This window comes from Cololabis saira, chromosome 12, assembly GCF_033807715.1.
Source record: "Cololabis saira isolate AMF1-May2022 chromosome 12, fColSai1.1, whole genome shotgun sequence".
Classification (NCBI taxonomy): Eukaryota; Metazoa; Chordata; class Actinopteri; order Beloniformes; family Belonidae; genus Cololabis; species Cololabis saira.
In genome coordinates, this window is record NC_084598.1 from 27,388,053 (window position 1) to 27,409,628 (window position 21,576).

At 40.7% G+C, this 21,576-nt stretch overlaps 2 protein-coding genes across 4 annotated transcripts in view; both read left to right on the top strand.

Annotated features, from left to right (window-relative positions):
- Positions 1-382: 382 nt before the first annotated feature.
- eno1a (enolase 1a, (alpha)) lies at positions 383-9,848 on the top strand. Of its 3 annotated transcripts, none has more exons than XM_061736327.1 (12): positions 383-543; positions 3,073-3,174; positions 4,951-5,046; positions 5,193-5,251; positions 5,961-6,030; positions 6,894-7,027; positions 7,111-7,333; positions 7,694-7,891; positions 8,113-8,314; positions 8,418-8,526; positions 9,187-9,245; positions 9,344-9,848. In XM_061736327.1, exons 1-12 carry the CDS (start codon positions 387-389, stop codon positions 9,405-9,407), a joined length of 1,473 nt encoding a protein of 490 aa, XP_061592311.1. In that variant the 5' UTR covers positions 383-386; the 3' UTR covers positions 9,408-9,848. The 3 variants fall into 3 exon arrangements, with proteins under 3 accessions (XP_061592311.1, XP_061592310.1, XP_061592312.1); XM_061736326.1 differs by lacking the exon at positions 5,193-5,251 and adding an exon at positions 5,548-5,606; XM_061736328.1 differs by lacking the exons at positions 383-543; positions 5,193-5,251 and adding exons at positions 2,925-2,945; positions 5,548-5,606.
- Positions 9,849-13,628: 3,780 nt separating this feature from the next.
- Positions 13,629-21,576, top strand: part of rerea (arginine-glutamic acid dipeptide (RE) repeats a) — a 130,703-nt gene continuing 122,755 nt past the window's right edge. Inside the window, exon 1 of the mRNA XM_061736331.1 lies at positions 13,629-13,788. The gene's annotated coding sequence lies outside the window, so the exon portion shown is untranslated. The remainder of the gene's footprint in view (positions 13,789-21,576) is intronic.

A 21,576-nucleotide genomic window follows, 5' to 3' on the forward strand; every position in this document is an offset into this window, starting at 1 on the left:
GCAGCACCGCATCAGAGACTCGTGCCTGCCTCTGCGCACGTACTCATCTATGCGTCATCTGAGTCTTTTCCGCATTCTGCAGTCTGTGCATCCTCATTTTAAGAATAACCACTGAGAAAAAATACACATATATATACATATTTAATTTAAAGTCAACCCTTATTTTCTGGAGTGACGTTTATTAGGGCATGGCACTGCGCAGACAGACAAGCCGCATCTCCATCTCCTGCATTAAGGCTGATTTATGGTTCCGCGTTACACCGACGCAGAGCCTACGGCGTAGGGTACGCGGCGACGCGCACCGGACGGAGCGCGTTGCCGCGTACAGGCTCTGCGTCGATTTAACGCAGAGGCATAAATCCGGCTTTAAGGATGTTTGACTGCTGATGGTGGAGCTGCTCGCCGTGACGCGCGTCCTCCAGCCAATGCGCTGGTTCCTTCCTGGTTCCGTCCACTTATCATCCCACTCCAGGCGTCACGACCGCCTTCTCCGAGACACGAGACATCCACGGCACCGTCCTTGCACACAGTTAGGCCGGAAAGGTAACTTTAAACCCATTATTTCCTCTCCTTTTCGGTAGATTTTATTTGGAGAAAGCCAAATAAAATCGATGCGTCATTGCGCATGTTTCCAAGATCCGTGCGCTTCTTTTTTGGGGGGAGGTAATTTGTCTTCACGGACGTTTTCATCCTCGACGATAACCTCGGGCACTTGTCCTTGTTTTTCCCGATTATTTACATCCTATATTCATAAATAGATATATTTTTTTCAATATCTCCACCAGTGGTTGAGTCTAGTTTCTTGCAGGATGGTGCGGTTTGTGGCCCCCCCGTCTATTTTTAAACAGGCCGTCAGCTGGCGACATGTCTCCATTTGGAGCTGCGCTGTTCAGTCGGGGAAAGGGGCGTCAAGTTGCAGGAGCTCATCCCAGCAGACAGGCTCATCCACTATCTAAAAGAGCCAGTATTCACGGAATTGAGCAGGGAGCGCACAATCTGGCCCAGTGTGAGCTACCGGTTGCACGCAGCAGATGTAGGCGTCCAGTTGTGTAAGCCTAAATTATGGTTCCGCGTTAAATCGACGCAGAGACTACGCCGTAGGGTGCGGCGTAGCCCACGGCGTAGGGTACGCGGCGCCGCGCACTGTACGGTGTGAGTGGCCGCGTAACCTACGCCGTAGGCTCTGCGTTGCTGTAACGCAGGACCATAAATCAGCCTTGACAGGGAAATGACGGCGACTCCACAAGCGCCTGTGCGTCTAGATGAAAATGGACATTTAAAAGGATTCATGCTCTTTTGTAATGGCAACCAGTGGGCAGTAAGATCATCATCAGAATCAGAAAGAAGAAATTTGTTGTGGCGATTGGTGCAATACAAAAGAGCAAATAAAGGAAAAAATGTACAACAAGTTGATTCTAATGAGTAATGAGTCTGTAGGGGAAAAAATGTACATGAAGTGACCCGGCATGTGCGTTAATGTGACGCATAAGGTCAGGATTGGAGTCTTCATCATTTGGGGGTGGGGGGAAATATATATTTTATACATGAAAAACTCATGAACACGCTGTTCTCTGCTGAACTCATTTTGCACGTCCCAGTAGGCAAATACTTAAGTACATGTATAGTTCACTATCAGGTTTTTCTTTAATTATTTATAAATTCATTCATGGAAGCCCTTTTGAATGTCTACTGTAGCTCGCCTGTTTGTTCTTTAATAGCTTGGCATAGGAAAAAGTGTGTGGAGGGGTAGGGTGTTATGAATCAACTAACCATTATTTTTTTTCAAAATGTGAAATTATGAAAAATGATAACAAATAAAAATTTAAAAAATGCCTCAAACTGGACTTAAGATTTTCAGGCCATTTTCAGGAAGTTAAAGCATGACATTGGCCTTACTTTGACTAAGTAACTAGAGCGATATGAATAATTATGATTCCTCTGTTTTGTACTAATAAATACAGGTCGATAAATATTAAAACTTCAGATGTTTGTCCCATTGATGAAATACAGTACAAATTATTGTATTTATGGAAATGTTGCCTTATATTTATCATCATTAAGTGAAAAAAAATGAAATGCAGTCTCACTGCAAGAAACCCTACAGTAAGTTATCTGAATCTGCTCATAGATCAGTTAAAAACAAACCGAATTGAAATTCAATGCCGTCATCTCGACCTTGACAGTTTTCATTACTCAAATTTACTGACTTATTTTTGATTGATACTGAAAAAACTCTTGAGTTTTGATGTCCAGCCCAGCAATACATCTACATTTCCATTTAGGGCTCCGTGTATGCAGCCAGTGGCAAGTTTCCACACAGGCATTTAAGGGCATCATTTTCCGTTGGTTCTTACTCGGTTGCTCTCAAACCTGGCTTTTGAAGGCTGAGGCCGTGTCCCTAATCTAGGGTGGCAAGCCGCATACAACCTGCCTCATAGACTGTGTGTATGCAACAAAGAATCAATATAGTGCTACAGGCAACATGGTCAGAGACAGTCTGGCTTAAAACCCTCTGTGACCTACACTACTGAATATTTGAGTGACAATGAGGCCTCTGAGACCGGGGCACAGCTCAGGCAGTAATCCATATCAGTAGAGTGATGATTGAACAAAAAGAGGCCAACTCTTGTGTTTGTCTCTAGTCACTCCACTCATTGTTGTGAACTCTGGCTTTTCAATATTGCTGTTAAGAGTTGTTATGTAATAATTGACACTAGTGCAGTTGGGCAAGAATTTTGCAAAGCTTTTTGTAACGGGACATGTAAGGTAAACTTAACGGAGCTAAATAGATTTGCTTTGTGCTGCAGAGGCCACGCCCCTTTTTTGTAACTAAAATATATCTGCACTCTCGGTCCGCCTTTTATCAGTCTAGACTGATTCCTAAGTCTGAGTTCAAGAATCACGCTTGCTCCGTCTGCAGACTCCAGCTTTAGATTACTTTTATCGTGGGTGTGACTCTTGGCCTCTTACATTTTTTGCAGAGTCACTTTGTTCACCGGATAATTTAATTCGGTAAGGAGCACTGCGGAGCTGCGCTGTAGTGATATCTTTTTGCTGTTATCTCACCAACAGATCCAGATCCTGAAACCATGTCCATCCTGAAGATCCACGCTCGTGAGATTTTTGACTCCCGTGGCAACCCCACTGTTGAGGTCGATCTATACACTAAGAAAGGTATTTAATGCCAACTACGCATCTTTTGTTTTTAAGCATTTCTGTATACTTAATTATTGCATGTTTTTCCCTTCTGGTGAGACAGATGCAAGGTCTTCCTGATGATTTTTCTAGTTTGTACATGATCAGAATCAAAGGTCCACAGGGAGGGAGAGGTTTTTGCAACTCAATTAAACTAAATAAGGGACATTTTACTGTTATATTGGAAAGCATGGAATTTATGAGTGAGCTATAAATTGTTATATGATGTTGAATGTAGCTCCCGAACAACCGAATCTTTCAACAGGTAGTTTAAACTGGTACTTGCATGAATTATCCGGTCATGAGTATGAGTTAAGCTTGAATACATGCAGAATTTCTGACCTACCTGGTCTAGTTACTGCAGCCATTTGGTTTCCCTGCTCTGTTGCCAGCTGGAAATCTCAAATGATCAGATAATGAATGTGTGAAGATAGTTCCTGGATCACCACTGCCCAAGTCTGTTACTGTACTGTTTCCTGTCTGGGAAAAATGGCTCATACAGTACAGCAGGTGCTTCTAACAGACCTCTGATCGGAGTTTAACTCCTGATATATTCAGGAAGTTTGAGGTTTTTACTGAATAAAATCCGTAGTCTGCATATGCGCCCATAAAACATCCAGACTCTGCTCTGCTTGACACATTTGGCAAAGGTTGATCAATTTATTCAATTAACTAATGGCCTCAGACTTTAAAGTTGTGTCCCATGAGCTGAAACAAAGGAACGGCTCAACCCGCTGAAATGTACTGAGAATGTTAATGAAGCAACCTGAATGATCATTGACATGGAAGTGATTGAAACTGAGGATCCTGCCCTGAATACACTGGCTGCTCATTCTGCTCACATCTTTTCAATAGACGGTTTTGAAACGTTCTGTTTACTGTAAATAAAACCCTTTTTCGTACATTTTCTTTGGCAAGATTCGCTTTTCAAGTCCAGCAGTCGTGTTTTGACAACATTAACTGCACAGACCACAGTGAGCGAGAATCTAGTGTGTTTTTTGCCCTCTTAAGACATTACACTAACTGATATTTTTTGTTGAGTCATCCATGCAATGGGCTTTTGAGGAAGAAAAAAAGGTGTATTAACTGTCTAAGAAAAATCACTCCTTTTGCCTGCGTTTACTCCAGATCTGGGAAAAGTTATGTAATAATTCTTGATTTCTATCCAGATGGGACGGTTGCCTGCATCTGAATTCCTTCTACAGATGATTTGTTAAATCTCGCCTCAGGACCTAAACGGCAGCTGTGACCCCAGGTCCTAAGCCCTAAATCCCCTTAGACTTGCACCATTTCTGCTGCTCCACTGAGCAGAATGAATTGTGGGGTTTTGTCATTCCCCTTCACTTGGTTGAATCCAAAATGGCTTTTTTTTTTTTCTTTTATGTGTGGGTGTGACTTGATATCCTGCCACCGATTCACTGCACATGCTCAGACAGGTCCCTCTTCCCCTGTTATATCACTGCCTTCTGCAGCATAACTGACTCAACTTCCTCCTTGCATACGCCGTTTCCCTTTATGAAAGAGAATGACTTTTAGCTGATTGGATGAAATTTTTTTTTCATCCAATGTCGCACTTCTGTGTATCAAGAAGTCCATCCTGTACTCAGGTTCCTGTAGGCTGATCTTGCGTTGTATAAGTCAAGACCTAGGGGGGTTGTGACAATGTTGTGTTAATATTTGTTTCACAGAATTACTCTTGTGTTTCTTGGGCCTCATACAGCACTTAGAAGTGCTAAAATGTCCTGTGTCTTTAAGGCCTTTTCAGAGCTGCAGTCCCCAGCGGCGCTTCCACGGGCATCTATGAGGCTCTGGAGCTCCGTGACAATGACAAAACACGCTACATGGGCAAGGGTAAGGTGTCCCCACCATTTCTGGGCCTAAACTTGCAGGTTCCTCCCACCCTCTTGCAACCTTTCAAGTCATTTCAACACTTCTACATTGTCTCCTCTTTCTTCACCTCTTCATCATTTCCAATCCCTTTCTGTTCCTTCTGTCAGGAGTCAAAAGAGCAGTTAAATATATAAATGAGTTCTTGGCCCCTGCATTATGTAACCAGGTAAATAAAGTGTGGAAACCCCAGGATGAGCTTTTTTACATGTCTGGCAGCAGCATGGAGAATGAGTTTGCTTTTGGAGACTAACTCTTGTCAGGCACTGGCAGATGTTCACAGATCAATGACGAGAGCAAAATTTATACTGAATCAAAAAAAATCAATGACTAAACTATTGGATAGCACATGCTAAATTGCTTGCACTATCACATAAAAATTGGATGCTCTGTGGTCATCTGTCCCGCCTGCTCTGCATGGTCTTCTCCTGTCGGGGTCAGTCATGGTCTGCTTGTCCCTTGCAGGTGTCTCAAAAGCAGTTGATCATATCAATAAAACTATTGCACCTGCACTGGTTAACAAGGTAGGACCATTTATTGTTTGACTAATTTCACTGTTTGCTAACATTCTTACAGTCTGAAGACATGATTATGAACGATTATGAAATGATTACATGAGAATATATTCCCAGCACTAACTGTAAAATGACTGAATACAATATTTAAGAAGCAGAATTCCCTTGTTTTTCCCTTTTTTATAATTGTAAACCTGAGCTATTATAAATTGCTGCATCATAGTTGGTGTGACTAGGATTTCTGTCTTTATTAAGCTAACGTAATTGGAGTGTGTTCTTCTCAACTAACAAGTTAAAGGCACTAAAATTGATCATTTCTAACCATCTGTACAAATAAACATATCCTGTTATGTCTTAATGCAGGATGTGAACGTTATGGACCAGGAGAAGGTCGACAAACTGATGCTGGACATGGATGGCACAGAAAACAAGTGTAAGATCACACTGTGCCCATTTGATGATTATGGCTTTGCAGATTTCTGCAAATTTTTTTTATTATTATTTTATTTTATTTTATTTTTTTATGAAGTTCTTTTTTCTGATATTGGCGGGAATCACAAAAAAAAAGTATCCGTACAATAAGCTCGACTATACTCACTGATCGGTAAACCCAGCAGGAGTGTGTCATGTTTGTTTCAGAATACAATCACCTGACCAAAAGAGACCACTGTTTTACCATGTAGCATAAATAAGTAGTTACTACAACTACTAAAGGCCTTTTTGTGAATAAAGATGTATATATGCCTACGTCCTCCAAAATGTTCAATTTAAACCAAACTTAACTTGCTACTTACCTCTGTTATAATATAATGTTATAATATATAATGTTTTTGAATAAGTCTGTTTTTGACCTCACCTGAAGTCCATTTAAGCTCCTGCATATATCAGAATCAGTCCACAGTGCAAAGATGCAGGGAACATGAACACAAACACGTCTTTCTTCTGCTAAGTTATGATGCAAAACACTTCCTTTTTTTTTTTCTTTTATTAATGCAAAACTTTGTGCGACCCATTGCTTGTCTGTTGTGAAGTTGGTAATGATTTGAACAAAGAATACTTTTTTTGGATGCACATAATAACCTGTATTTTGAAATATTGATGGAGCTTAATCTAATTTTGATCTAAATTTTGCATAAATTGCGTTAAGCACACACACCATTCTTGAAGCATGGGTTATGAGTCAAATGATAAGCTGGGTTCAAATGGTAAAGAATAAAAAGGCCTGAATATTTCATACAGCTATTCTCGGTAGATCCATATACAGCATACTAAAAATGACTGTTTATCCTTCCTCAGCTAAGTTTGGTGCTAACGCCATCCTGGGCGTCTCCCTGGCTGTGTGCAAGGCTGGTGCAGCAGAGAAGGGCGTTCCCCTCTACCGTCACATTGCTGACCTGGCTGGCAACCCTGAAGTCATCCTGCCTTGCCCTGTGAGTACAGCAGTGCAGTAAAGCTTTTGAGAGCTCGGCAGGCCAACATTAATATGCAATTGACTCCATTTTTATTTCATCAGGCTTTCAACGTCATCAATGGCGGCTCTCATGCAGGCAACAAGCTGGCCATGCAGGAGTTCATGATCCTGCCCGTTGGGGCCAGCACCTTCAAGGAGGCCATGCGTATCGGTGCCGAGGTCTACCACAACCTGAAGAATGTGATCAAGGAGAAATATGGCAAGGATGCCACCAATGTGGGAGATGAGGGAGGTTTCGCCCCCAACATCCTGGAGAACAAAGAAGGTGCCAGACATTTTGCTGCAAAACTGTTGATAAGATTGATTTACAAGCCAACAAAGTAAAGATGCAGCTGGGTAAATGTCTGTACAGTAGCATGTCCACAGGGAGTGTGTTGAAAGCAAAACATTCTTACCCCCTCCAGGGAAGCACCTCTCTTAACATGTCACTCTTGGACCTGACGTGGTTTCTAAATTAAGACCTAAACTGAATGCAGAGCCGGCCAGCCTCTGTCTCTGGTGTCAGGTCAATGGGCTGATATGACAAATGCCACGGTGCTGCAGAGTCTAGTTACGTGACAAAATATTTTGATTTTATTTAGAAACCATGTGTAGTGTTTTGACCACACTTTTCTGTTTTTTTCAGCTCTGGAACTCCTCAAGAATGCCATTGCCAAAGCCGGCTACACTGATAAGATTGTTATTGGCATGGATGTGGCTGCCTCCGAGTTCTACAAGGGCGGCAAGTACGACCTGGACTTCAAGTCTCCAGACGACCCCAGCCGCTACATCTCCCCTGACAAGCTCGCTGACCTCTACAGGAGCTTCGTCAATGATTACCCTGGTGGGTTTGTGACAAGTATTGTTTCCTTTACAGCCTGCAAAGTCTTTTCGTGCAATGGTCTAGGTCAGATTTGTTATAAAGCAACTTCAAGCACAAAGCCTTAACTTGGACATGTTTAACTTGGTGACTTGGTGTCAGTAGAAAAGGACTACTTGTGTGAAAATTTGCTGCTGAGCATTTGGCAGCTTGTATGGTTTGAACATCCATCATTGCATCTTCAGTGGTTTCCATCGAGGACCCCTTTGACCAGGATGACTGGGAGGCATGGGCCAAATTCACCGCCAGCACCAGCATCCAGGTGGTGGGTGACGATCTCACCGTCACCAACCCCAAACGTATTGCCAAGGGTGTGGCTGAAAAATCCTGCAACTGCCTGCTGCTGAAGGTCAACCAGATCGGCTCGGTCACCGAGTCCCTCCAGGCGTACGTATCTGCAACTCTGCAGTGCTGTCAGACTTGTTGCCAAAATTCAGAGCAGTAGATGTAAACGTCAGCTGGTTCATGAGGCTGCATCTGTTTGTTTTAGCTGCAAACTGGCCCAGAGCAACGGCTGGGGCGTGATGGTCAGCCACCGCTCCGGAGAGACCGAGGACACCTTCATCGCTGACCTTGTGGTCGGCCTCTGCACTGGACAGGTAAAACAACATTTCAAAGTTTTTGTTATGTATCAGCACTTTTGTTTATTTATTTTTAAGATGACCAGAATTAATTTTGATTTAAGCTCCAATTTGTATTTATTAAATGACACACTGGATCTTCAGTTAGACCGGAAAAAAAGCAGGATATTAATTATGGTCACATACTTCGCTAAGAAATGCATACTTTTACTTTGGAAAGATGATTCCCCTCCAACTTTCAAGTTTTTTTTGGATCAAATTTCAGTTTTTTTACCATTGGAAAAATTAACTTTAGAAAAATACAACCGTGCTCATATTTTTCAAGAATTTTTGTTCCCATTACTCTCAAAACTGGATAATTTTTCCAAAGGGGACCAATGAGTATCTTTATTTTTTTTTCGAACTTGTGCCTTATAGGTATGTATGTTTGTATGTATATATGGATATATATATATAGTTTGATATCGCTGTTGCTGCCATTATATATATTTTTTTATTTTTTTAATATTTATTTAATTTTGTTCTCCCTTAATGTATGTTTTGTTTTTTTTTTTCCCTAGGGTAATTATGGGGAGGGTAGGAATGTGGGTATAATAGAAATCATGCATGTGAAAATGTGAATTGTGAAAATTATTGTGAAATAAAAAAGAATCTAATGTGTTGCTCTTTCTCCCTTAGATTAAGACAGGAGCACCTTGCCGATCTGAGCGTTTGGCCAAGTACAACCAGATCCTTAGGTGAGTCTGCGCCACAAATACGCTCAGCCTACTTAAAAATAAAATTAAAATAAAATTCTGTTCCTACGTAACTTAACATTACTATCAATGTCTCTCAGGATTGAAGAGGAACTTGGAGACAAGGCCCGTTTTGCCGGCAAGAACTTCAGGCACCCCATCTGAGTGGATCGTCTCTGTCGGGCCATTGTGTCTTCAACGCTCATAAATAACCCTCACATATGCGCCACGCTAGGTCGCCCGCCCCCACATAGAAAGGAAAGAGCGCTGCTGCAATCAATGGTCCAAGTCTGTGGTCTGTGGCGTGGAGGCGTGATGATACACCCTCGTGCAGCCACAGCTCACCTCATCCCCAAACTATGCTTTAGCTCCTGGATACTATTGGTCCCCGTGTTTGTGTCAGTCACTGTGTGAACGATTTCTGTTGAAAACTTCTTGTGAGTTGTAGTGATTGTTGTGCTCTGTGTATCTGAGATACTGTAACTTTAGTAAGGCTTTGACTCAGGCAGTGGTAACAGTACTGTATGTGCTATGTGTTGCAACTGACAAGGTCTTGTGTTGCTGTAAGTGTTGGCAGAGATGTATAATAAAAGACATAGTTTGAAATGTTGGGATTTCTTCTCAGAATCTGAACTTTAAAGTGAGTTTTATTTGATTGCTTTAAAAAAAAAAATGGAATAGAACCTTGAGCGAATGAAATAACAATTTCTTAAGAATGGATACATTTCCTGCAGATTATATGATAACCGCAGTAAATTGCCTCTTCCTAAACAGCCATCACCGGTCTAAACTACCTGGTGCAGGAGAGTGTGTGAGGGGCAGAAACATCAACTCTGCTGATGGGCCCAATTTCTGCCCTGGATAAAAGAATCTGCAGACACTGTGTAAGGGCTTTTTGTATTGAGCCTTGCCAAGATAAATGAAGTGCTATTCATCAGTGGTATGTTACCCCAGGGCCTTGCCAGCTGGATTGGTGTCACACAGATTTACCCTTTCTGAACCCGCCCCCATTGTTCAAACATCACCAAGGAGCTGTAGTACAAATCCCTGGTACAAAGACACAGTCATCACACAGGAATTCTTTTGGATTTCATTTCACAGCAAATAAGTTGGGTAAATCTTCCTCTGACTTTTTATCACACCAGTAAATGATATTTCAGTAAAACTGGTTTTAAAAATGAAGTCCAGACCAAGGTAATCAGTGCTCCTTTTGATTCCGATGGATTTATTTGAGTTTTCTACCACCTAGTGGTCAAACTGCTATACTGCAATAACCCCCACACAAAAAAAAACAAAACAAAACAACATTGGTGAGCAGTCCAAGGCTTCTTTACTCAGATCAAGACTTATTTGCTTCCACAAGATAAGGAGGGTAATTCACACCTTCATGATTTTTCGTTTAGATTAATGCCAGTACTTGTTTGTTGGAATTGTTCATTCATCACTTCGTTGACTGCTGGCTAAGAAGGAAAGAGCAATGTGATCACACGCCTGCAAAGGCCTGAGACTCCTACACTGGCTCCCAGTCCTTTTCAGAATCGTTTCGAAAAAAGTTATCTCATTGTTTAAAGAGTAATTTCAAATACTCACACTCCATTCAGAACAGAGGCCCACAAACCATGTGGATGTTGGACAGTACTAGATCCAAGTGAAAAAGCAGAGGTGACAGAACCGTTTCAGTTGAACAACCAAGAATTTCACATAAAAGTTGTCCAAATTAAAAAAATCAGCTAAAAATGGGTTTTTTTCCCCCTCAGGAAATTAGAATGTCTTTGATTTTACTATGCAGTTAAAACTAGTTTTTGAATTTGTCATTCAGTTTGTTGATGTTTTATTGTGTTTGCAGTTATATTAAGTGGTCATTTTTATAGTATCATAAATAGGTGCATGGGTGGGTCTAAGGTAGGTAGCTAAATAAGTAAATACTCTCTAGCTCAACTACAAAGTGTACATGCTTCATGGGGGCAGTAGAGAATCTGTCTTCATCTACTTTGATTAGAATCAGAATCAAAGAAGTTTATTGCCAAGTAGTTGTAGTAGGTGATTGGTACAATACAAAAGAACAAATATTAAAAGAAAAAAAAAGTACCACATGTTGGTTTTTAAAAGTGCCGAAGTAATGAGTCTGTACAGAGGTGACCTAGGATGTGCGTTAATGTGACGCATAAGGTCAGAAGTGGAGACTTTAAGTTAATGTAACGTGGAGTGGGGTGGGGGGCCAGTCTGTGGTAAACGGGGGAGAGGGGGGTCCGGGGCCTTGTTGACGAGGCCAGCTGCAGTCGGGAAGAAACTGTTTTTATGGCGTGAAGTTTTGGTCCTGATGGACCGCAGACTCTTGCCAGAGGGAAGGGTCTGCCCCCAGTTTGACCCTTATTTTCTATTGTACTCTATGTGTAAATATAAAATGTATATATTCAGTGAAATATCTGCTTTTTTGTAACCTACAATGGTATCGTTATTTGATATGTTATAAATTGAAAATCCCCAGAGGTGGATTCTAATGTTTTGTTTTCTCCAGCACTGTCTCGGGTTTTGCGAGGATGAATGAATAGAAAGGGCTGCTGCTGCACGGCTAGGGTTGCCAACCGTCTCTTGAAAAACTGAATCATCCCGTATTTATAAACTAAAGTACACCTCCCGTATTGAGCTGAAAAGGGACGCACTTTGTCTCGTATTACTGTGAGAGTCAAAAAATAGTTTTAGTTTAGTTTAAGTTTATTCATATATTTAGTCATATATACCTTTCAAGGCAACAAGGAAGAGACAGTGTTTTACAATTTGACTGAAAAAGGCTCAGGCAGAAGCAGAGCTTATTAATGCCCGCCTACTACACAACTTAAGCTACACAATACATGGTGTCAAGTGTGAAGAAAAAAAAGAGCAAAAAACAAACAAAAAAACAAACATAATATACATATACTGTACATACACGTGCATACATACATGTACACACATAGATGCATGCGGAAAAATAGTCATAAAATGCCAATGGAAAATGGCATTGAGCTGTTGAGTGATTTATTTATTTTATAAGTTATTTTCTTCTGTTTTACTACAACTGTAGTCTACAGTCATGCCCTTTGAGGCCATTTGAGGTTTGCACTTTGGTTATTGCACTAAAAGTATGCACTATTACAGAATGTTTTATATGAATTTATAAAATTTTAATTTAAGCAGGACAGGTTTCTGTTTAAAAAATATAATTATTTTATTCAGTTCATTTTGTTATTTTGTATTAAAGTGAATTACTGGATAATAATTTGTTTTCCATGTGTTCATGGCATTCAAAAATATGCATCTTATTCAATTCAGGTTCGAGTCAAATAGTTAAAAAATTGTTTCACCCACAAAAAAAGGGGCTAAAAAAATTCACCACGCCAGGAAGGGTGAAGTCTGCCGATGAGGTGTCCCTTATTTATTTATTTTTTATTTTTTCAACAATATATTTATTAAAGTTTTGACATAGATACACAAAATACACAGACATACATATACGAACAATATTCAAACATTAGGTACATTCAATAAGATCATTTAAGTCCATGATAATTCTTACAGGTGTTATAAAATAATATTCAGGTTGCAGCATACGATTGTGGTCCTGTACAGGGGATAGTTATGCTGTCCCTGTTTCACACAGTAAGTCAGATAGATCTTTGTTTTTAATATACTGGATGTAGCACCCCCATATTTTCTGAAATAATTCTTGTTTATGTAATTTTTTCTAATGGTAAACATAAAGACATTTCTTTGAACCATTGCGTCACACTCGGTTTGCCAGTACTTTTCCACGTTAAAGCTATCACTCTCTTTGCTTGTAGTATTCCCATATTTATGAAGATTTTTCCAGAGCGACTTATGTTATGTCCTGTAGGATATAAGCCCAGTAGGAAAAATTTGGGTTCCATCACCAGTCTAATTGATAAAATCTCCTGTATTATTACTCTAACTTCCTCCCAAAACTCCCTTATTTTTGGACATCCCTTATTTATTTTACAGGGAGTTGGCACCCCTATCCATGCACAGCTGACACCCTGCAGGCTGCATGTTCCCCTCTTTGGCCAGTGGGTGACGATATTTCACCGGTTGAACTTTTGAGAACCCCCAACTGCTGCTCTCAAGGCTGATTTATAGTTCCGCGTTACACCAACGCAGAACCTACGGCGTAGGTGCGCGTCGCCGCGTAACCCTACGCCGTAGTCTACGTGCTCGCTTTAACGCGGAACCATAAACCAGCCTTCACCCCAAGATGAAGAAGGATGCTGTCATGCCGAGTGGCTCTCACACACACTAGTCTGAGCATCCCGGCAACGATTACTCCCTCTTTATTCTCAAGTCCATCACTTATGACAGCATTGTATCAAACGTGCCTCGCTCCGTTATAGCTACATTATTAAAAACAGACATACAGGTGGCACTGCAGCGGTGTCACTACTCTGTGTGGCGGTAACTAACGCCGGCTAATTGCCCCCACTGCTGCTGCTGCTATTGTTGTTGCAGTCTCTCATCAAACAAATCACAGATGTTGTAGATCAAGCTATTTAAGGTAAGTGCTGGGAGCTGGAGTCAGCTTTCTTCTCTTTTATTATTATCTTTTATATTTATTACTATATTTATTCATCTGAAACGCAATGACAGATGTGGAGGGGTAGTTTTGTGGAGGTTGGTGCTGGTAATGTGCATCCCCTTGCCCGCTAGCCGGTGGGGCTAATTTGCCTATTAGCACGGTTAGCAGGTTAGCAGTGGGAGCTAACGCCACTCACCAGCACTGATTGGTGAAGCCAGCTGGGAGCAGACTAATGCCTGGACACCAATCAGCTCCCTGACACCGGTTACTCCACTCTGCACGCACACAACAACGTGACATTATTGTGGTGATCGAGTTTTTTCAAATGCCAGCCTGCAGAAATGTAAAAAAAAACAACACCCCATTGCAAACATGTTCCTATTCTGAAGTAACCCGGTTATAGGAGCTCATTTCCAGGGAATAGTCTGAGCCGGTGGAGCTAACGAGGCTAACTTGTCTTTGTGTGTGTGATTGACTTGTGCTTTAATTGTTGTTGTATTGCTGGCAGTGTGTGCGTGTGTGTGTGTTTTAAATGAGTACAGACTTGGCTGGTAACACAGCTTGACGCCACTCTTGTGCTGACTTGTGAAAACAAAGATGCAATGCTTGCAAAATCGTTGTTTGAAATTTGTCAACAAATACATCCAGCAGAGTTTGGCTTTGACACTGCAGTTCAGAACATTGCCATAACAGAGCAGCAATGGTGCATGCAGTGTTCATGCTTTATTCATGTAGAGGAATTGAATGTATGTATGCATATTCATTTAAGAAATTAAGTGTTTTTAAATGTTGCATAAACTTCCCCGAAAGGTGAAAATGTACTGTATATATTCTTAATGTTTGTTTTTGAATAATATGTAACCTAAAGAGGCAGTGCCTTGAGAAACTAGTGATTTATTTTTGAGTGTTTATGACTCACTCTTGACTTGTTGTTTTCCTTGGCCTGCCTACATACCCCTGCACAGTTGTGGCTTTAACCAAATTTGATAAATATACTCTATTAGTGAAACTAAAGGACTGCAAATGATTTGTTTTACCTTAAAATATCCACACTGTTTTCATCCTTTGGGAGAATATGATTTAACGTTGACAACAAAGTCAGTTTTTCCCTCAGTTTTTATTTTTGGGCTGTTTGTAAGAAAATCGCTGGTACATTTTATGATATTTAGACAGTGTTGCAGTACATGAGCTCAACGTTGTGTGATGATTAAGTTATTTGGTTTTGGTGCTGTGCTGCTACACCACAAGTCTAAGCATGTAACGGTCATAGGCAACTGTTTCAAGTCTAATAATGACAAACTGGTGAGAGAGGTCACTGAAGAGAAAATCAAACTTAACATACTTGTGGTTTGTATTGTCTGTTATACATTAATGTGTAGTAATAGAGTATTAGGTCAGAAAAACCCATATGGCCAGGGTTGTCAAACTTATTACATAACAGGATGATTGAACTGACTGCCATTTTATTTAATCACTATGATCATTTCCATTCACTTGTGAAAACGGCTGAATTAATCAAACAAAAAAATCTATCAACATTTCCATGTTCCCTTTTTACTGTTTGAGGTCTGGCTTAAATTTTGTTCTCTTGTTATTCCTTTTCCTCTGCTTTCTTTTGATATCCTTGACTTCTAACACTGAAGCGAGTGCATTTTCATCAGCTTTTATTGACAGTGCCATTATGGACTTAGTTGCAAAGTCAGGATCGCATTTGTGAATTTATTTTGGATGAAAAACGGTTAAAAACAAAACAATCTAATAACTTAAAGCAATAATTTGTTTGAGTTGTAGCACAAAGTTTGTAACCAAAGCCATTCACGCCTAATCTTGCCAGCCATCCAAGTTGTTTTCCTGGTCAACACCAAGTAATGAGTCTGGTTGATTCAACTGGTTGATTTCCGTGGTGGCAGCACCAACAGACACAGAAAAAAACACATCTGGATACTATTGGATAGTCGTGCAACCTATCACAGAAAACATTTGACATACACAGACTGATGACCAGGTCATTGTCAACAAAATGCATCAAAAATGCCATGCAGTGAATAGGAACGCTGGTCCCTACGTCACGACTAATGATGAGCTTGTGGTAAAAACCTGTTGATCCAATGTGTTAATAGCCATTTTGCACATATTTTGGTTGTTTTTTGAATACTCCATCTTGGAAATTCATACATGTCATTGTATGGGGATGGGGTATATACCTGACCCATTTCACGACAGACAATATGTGAGGTGATCATGGCATGGCTAATTAATAGCACATACCTTTTTTTTTTTTTAGAAGCCATATTCAGATCCATCACCGCAACCTCAAAAACTTTGCAAATATATTTGTATTATTAAGCTAATTTTAGAAAGTGCTGGAAAAAGGCCAGACAATTAATTGCAGCCATTTGTGTTGTAGTTATTTGTTGATTAATCTTTTGGTATCATGAAATCACATCTGTGTGAAATGCTAATGGAATAACTTTAATGAGTTGATAAAAGTTCCAAATGTTTATTTGTCCCAGGAAATAAATGCACCTTATTAGACCGTTCTATCACAATATCTGTTGAATAAGTGCTCTTGGGATATTTGTTAGTAGTTTTCTTCTACCAGTTGCTTTGTGGCTGTGATTTAGATATTCTTTAATTACTGCTCAGACTATAAACCTAGCAGGGTTGGGTACAGAGGGCTGCCATTACCTATATGTTGATTACCGCTTTAGTACAGCTCTGACTCAAAAGAACCTTAATGTGTGTTTTATTGTATTTGTTTTTTTGAAATAGTTTTTTTTTAAGGTTCTAACAAAAGGATAATGTAGGATTCCTTAAAAGAAAACGTTTGTGCCATTTGTTTGTTCCCACCTTGTTACCCACAGAACTGTTATCTGGTCCAGGATGTTTTATAGTGTTTAATTTTGAATGGGATCTCAAGACCAGCAGTGGGTAAAATTACTTTCTGTAACATATCCAATGGCACATGCTATCCATCGCGTGTTAATCTAGCTGGATGGCCGTAGAAGCAGCAGAGTAATGATAAGAAAAGTGTAATTAACCTGCTGTATCCTGTAAATGACTAATATGTGTTTGAGTAAAGGCAGCTTCCTCTGAGTAATGTGTGGCAAAGGCCAGTCAATGATGAGGAAAATCCCTTTTTCACTGCACTCTGACACCTTTTTGTAGGATGATATTTCAATACACATCCTGGGGAATCCAGTGTTTATATCGTTCTCTCCAACGGTATCTTGCTGCTTTTCCACTTATGCGTTTCTTGTTTCTCTTCCAGAAATGTCCTAAAAGATGCGTGTCTCTGGTTTCAATTCCATTGTTCTGTATTCTTAAGAATGATGTTATTGTCTTGAGCTACAAGATAGCATTGGCGCTGCTATCTTGTATTTTAAGTGAAGTGATGAGGTTGATGTTTTTTTTCCCCCCAGACTATTGCTCCAAGAATACATATTAAGACTGAAATTATGTTGGCATGAAATGCAGCAAAGCAGTAAAAAAAAGAAGCTGTCCAGAGGCAGCAAATTGAATAATGTGCAATCAAGAATCTGGATGTCACATTTGTAAACAAAAAGTGTGTGGCCTCATGTTTATATTTCAGTAATACACTTCCAGCAAGGAACATGCAGTGGACGGTAGGGAAGCAATCGGATGATCTGATTTTGCCTTTCCCTCGCAGTGTTAGATATGTTTCATTGCAAGATATCTGGCTGTTACATAGAAAATTAATGCCCAGAACAAAGGAGCAATGTTCGCTCAAAGACCTCTTGATGGGCCATTCAAGTGCTGTATATTCATTAAAAATAACAATCTGTCAGCACTTACTGACAGCACGCACAACAAGCCAAGCTCTCTTTATTGTTCTCCGAAGATGTTTTTCAGTTCCTGTGCCAAGAGCTGGGTAATTGGCTGTAGCAAAAGCCTTGCATGTGTTGTTTTAAGATATTGGACTGACACGCACAGGGCACGCTGACAGAAATGAGGCAGGCACCCCCCTCACACCCACCCACCCACCTCACCTCACCTTCTTCTTCCTGGCTTTCCCCTCGCAAGACAGAGGAGGCAAGACACTAGAGGTGTTTTGTGTTGTTTGACAGCTTCCCTTCACCTCTCATAAGAGGAGATCCAAGCACACAGCGTCATATCTCATCTTTGTTTGATTCAGGCCTTGCTCTGCAGCTCCACAATTGTGCCAAGGAGATGGTATCGGCAAGTGCTATTTGTGTTAACAATTGTGAACTGTCTTGCTGCTTACTGCTGGTGGTATTTGATGTGCTAGATGTGATCAAATCTGCTATCCATGGGAGCTCCGCCATGGTGAAGTCTTTCTCACTTCTTCTTGCACATGCCGACTGTATCCTTGTAGGTAGCTTGGCATGCACACAGCTTAACTAATGAAACCCAGTGGATATTGTGTCGGTGCCTGACTCTCAGCAGGTGACAGTCTACATATTTCCCTTGTTGAATTTTGTATGTTGTAGCTGTACCACATTTACTATCCTTTGTGCTTGATCTGCACGAATGGCTGTAAAATGGAGATTGTTGAAACTGAATGCAGAGCCTTGGCTGACATTTGAATTGTGAAGCAACAGCGAACGAACACATTGTGGTGAAACCACAGCTTTCAAGGATTCATCACACATTTTGGGATTCTTCATGTGTCTTACCAAGTATTTAATTCAAAACTTGAGATGCAAGTGAAAAACTGATTTTTCAGGTTTGTCAAGGCATCCTATTAATGTGATGTAGTCACTTCAAGTGTCAGAAAGGCATCATTTGTAAGTAAAAAAAAAAACAGTCAGCCATTTGGCATCTCAGTTAAAGGAAAATGAAATGGTGTAGGATCAGCTGTCTGGCCCCTGAGGAGGAGAGAGATGGGTTGGAGGTGGGGGGTGGGGTGATTGGAGGAGTGCTTTGCTGTTGTATGTGTGTCAGTACTGATTAGGTAAGAGATTGCCTCATGTAATGACACGGCATGGTCCTAGTGGTGCTGAAACACAAACAAAGCATACCAGTGTTTTACTGCACACATCCCCTGCAGCTGTCTGCCTAAAGATGTTGATACAGACATATACACTCTCCCTAGAAAATTTCAACATCTTTAGTTTTTTTTCCCTTTTTATAGTGACTGTTATTCCATCCAGAAACCAATACCCCTTCCCTTTGTAAATTATTTTTTCTTAAGCAGCAAAAATAAAAGGTTGAGGTGATTACAGGATAAAAGCACAAGGGAGTGTGTGTGGTCTCCGTCAGTATGTAATGTTACTATTTTCCATTACATATGTGGTTGAATAGACACATAACCTGCCAAACCTTCGGCTATATTAGTTTAGTTTTAAACCTGAAAAAGGACTTCGTCATGTTTTTCTCTCTCAGACCAATGAGTTCTTACTTTCTCTACACTAAAATGTCCACTGAGTTTTGATTTATTGACATTGAAGCCTATAAATCTGCTTTAGGCCATGTTCCATCATGACATGCTGTAGGTACAATGATAATGAAGAGGGGGAAAAAGGTTTTTTTGGAGGGGCTGCTTCCCAGTGGTAGTGATTAGGGTAAAGCCTGTGGTACAGTTATCAGAGAGCCTTCTTGATTGGCAAGTCTAGAAAAATACAGTTGGTGTAATTGATTATTTTATGGATAGTTGTGTCAATAAAGGCCATCTCTCGTGTTAACCAGGATGGCTTTGTCATTTAATTAAGGTGGCTGTAATTGCTTGTAATGTGCGGTATTTTTCTACAATAACTAGTCTGCTGGACATTGATTTATTTATTTTTTTAACATTTATTTTCCAACATTGTGGTAAATGTCTTTTTATAATATGCTCACTATGCTTAGTGGTGACTGTGACGAATACAAAAACTGTACTAATGTTGCGACTGTACACATAAAGCACTTTGTAGCCGCTGCAAAGCTCTTGTTTTAATGGACACTGCAGGCAAGAGAGTGGATGCTGCAAGGAAAAGACTCCAGTGACATTGTGACTCTGTGCTCTCTTGTTCATGAGGTGCTTCCGGTAAAGCATGTCCTTGCTTGTCCTTGCACACCTATTAAGCGTGCAGAGCTTTCCGTTTAGATTCTGGGACTTTTAGCTGGATCGACTGGGTTTAAGGATGGACGGCTTGTCTCTCCTCCCCGGCTCCAACAAAAAGTAAATGAGTTCTGAGGATTGGGTCTATATTTGCTACTGTAGCACTTCCTCTCTGATACACTCTAGCTACCATCAGGGGAAGGTTGTCAGAGACACGGAGGGCGAGACAACTCTGAGAGAGAGAGGGAGAGAAAACAGCGAGGCACAGCAGTGCTATCTAATAGATCAATTTGTAATAAATCTGTTGCCTCAAGCTGTTGTTCGCTTCTACTCAGTAAAAGGTGTCTGCATTTCTCAGGCAAGAAAATGCTTGTCAAGCTGGGCATACAGAGCTATCAGGGAACAAGACGTGCCTAAAGCACAATAAATTGTTTTCTTTGTGCTCAGTTTACATAAGTCGAACACATTGTGCCCTTATCAGCACATTCCATTGGTCAAAAAAGGGGGTTATGACCGTTCGATAGGACTGAGCGTTGAAATCAGGAAGCAACGCTCTCCTCACATTTAATTTCCCCATTTTCCAATATGAACCATTAATCATCATGAAGAAGTTATTGATTGGACTATCAGCTAAGGTTGGTCAATTTATTTGGAAAGAGTCATTCGACAGTGTGAGGATCTGTTGAAGAGGTGCCCGCTTACAAAATACCAAGTGGCAGAATTTAAATGGTGCAATTATTATGACAGCATTTTGATTTTTAAGGGAGCAGAGGAGAAGGCCTCTGTGAAAACCACACGGGATCGCTCCTGCTCCTCCTCCACTAGCAGCCATATGGACCGTACTAATTGTGTTTTACGCCAACCATTTTCACCGATCCATTGGGGACTTGGAGAAGTGCTGTAGCTATAATGTCACCAGCAGTGGGCTGGCTCATGAAAGAAACATTAGCAAGCATGATGAGAAGACAGGAAGGCAATACACCGCAAGTCAACACAGTTATTGATTTTATTCAAATCAAATCAGTGGTTCTCCATTCTGAATCTGATATCTGTTACCTTTTAAAAGTGTGATTTCTGTCACTTCTTTCCAGTTGCAGCTATTGCCTGAGAGCAGCTTTCAGTTCAGTCACATATGCTTATTTTTGTCGAATGAACAATAAGGACGTTTTGTTGGGTGATGTGATTATTTTGCAGTATTATTATTTAACCAGTTGGTCTTTCATCCACTTTGTTTTGGGATGACACAAATGCTGAGGTTTGAACATGAAATGTCCATGTGGCATTCACAGTATTTACTCTGCGCTACTGGTCAGGGATTGGTTGTACTGCTAACTGCTAAGTGTGACTGGAGCAAATCACTGCACATTTTAACTTATTTATAATATTCCGTTTCGAAAAGGAGGGGTGTGGCTTCGGGCAGTGATTTTATTGAAAGGAGGAAAAAAGCCTGTGTGTTTCACTGTGTCCTCTCCTACAGCTTTCTTGTAATTATTGAAATTGATGTTTTCTGCAAAGCTTTAAATCTGCAAGATCTCCTGTTAATAAAGCAGCTAAGGCAGCCGAGCCGTTAGGCTGGGAAATAAAAAGCAATCAAGCCGCCAACATCCTGTCCCTTGCCCTAAAATGAAGCAGCAGAAATCCTAATTAACTGAGAGGATGAGCAGCTCTTACCACAGTGCTTGGCCAGCCACTATACTCTAATGAAGACACTGTGCTAGTCTCTCCCAGCCTCCCTCTTTCCCTCC

Coding starts and splice junctions, on each gene's coding strand:
- eno1a (XM_061736327.1), top strand. CDS start 387: ATGGTGGAGCTGCTCGCCGTGACGCGCGTCCTCCAGCCAATGCGCTGG. Junction 7,334..7,693: donor CATCCTGGAGAACAAAGAAG/GTGCCAGACATT, acceptor TGTTTTTTTCAG/CTCTGGAACTCCTCAAGAAT. Junction 8,527..9,186: donor TCGGCCTCTGCACTGGACAG/GTAAAACAACAT, acceptor TTTCTCCCTTAG/ATTAAGACAGGAGCACCTTG.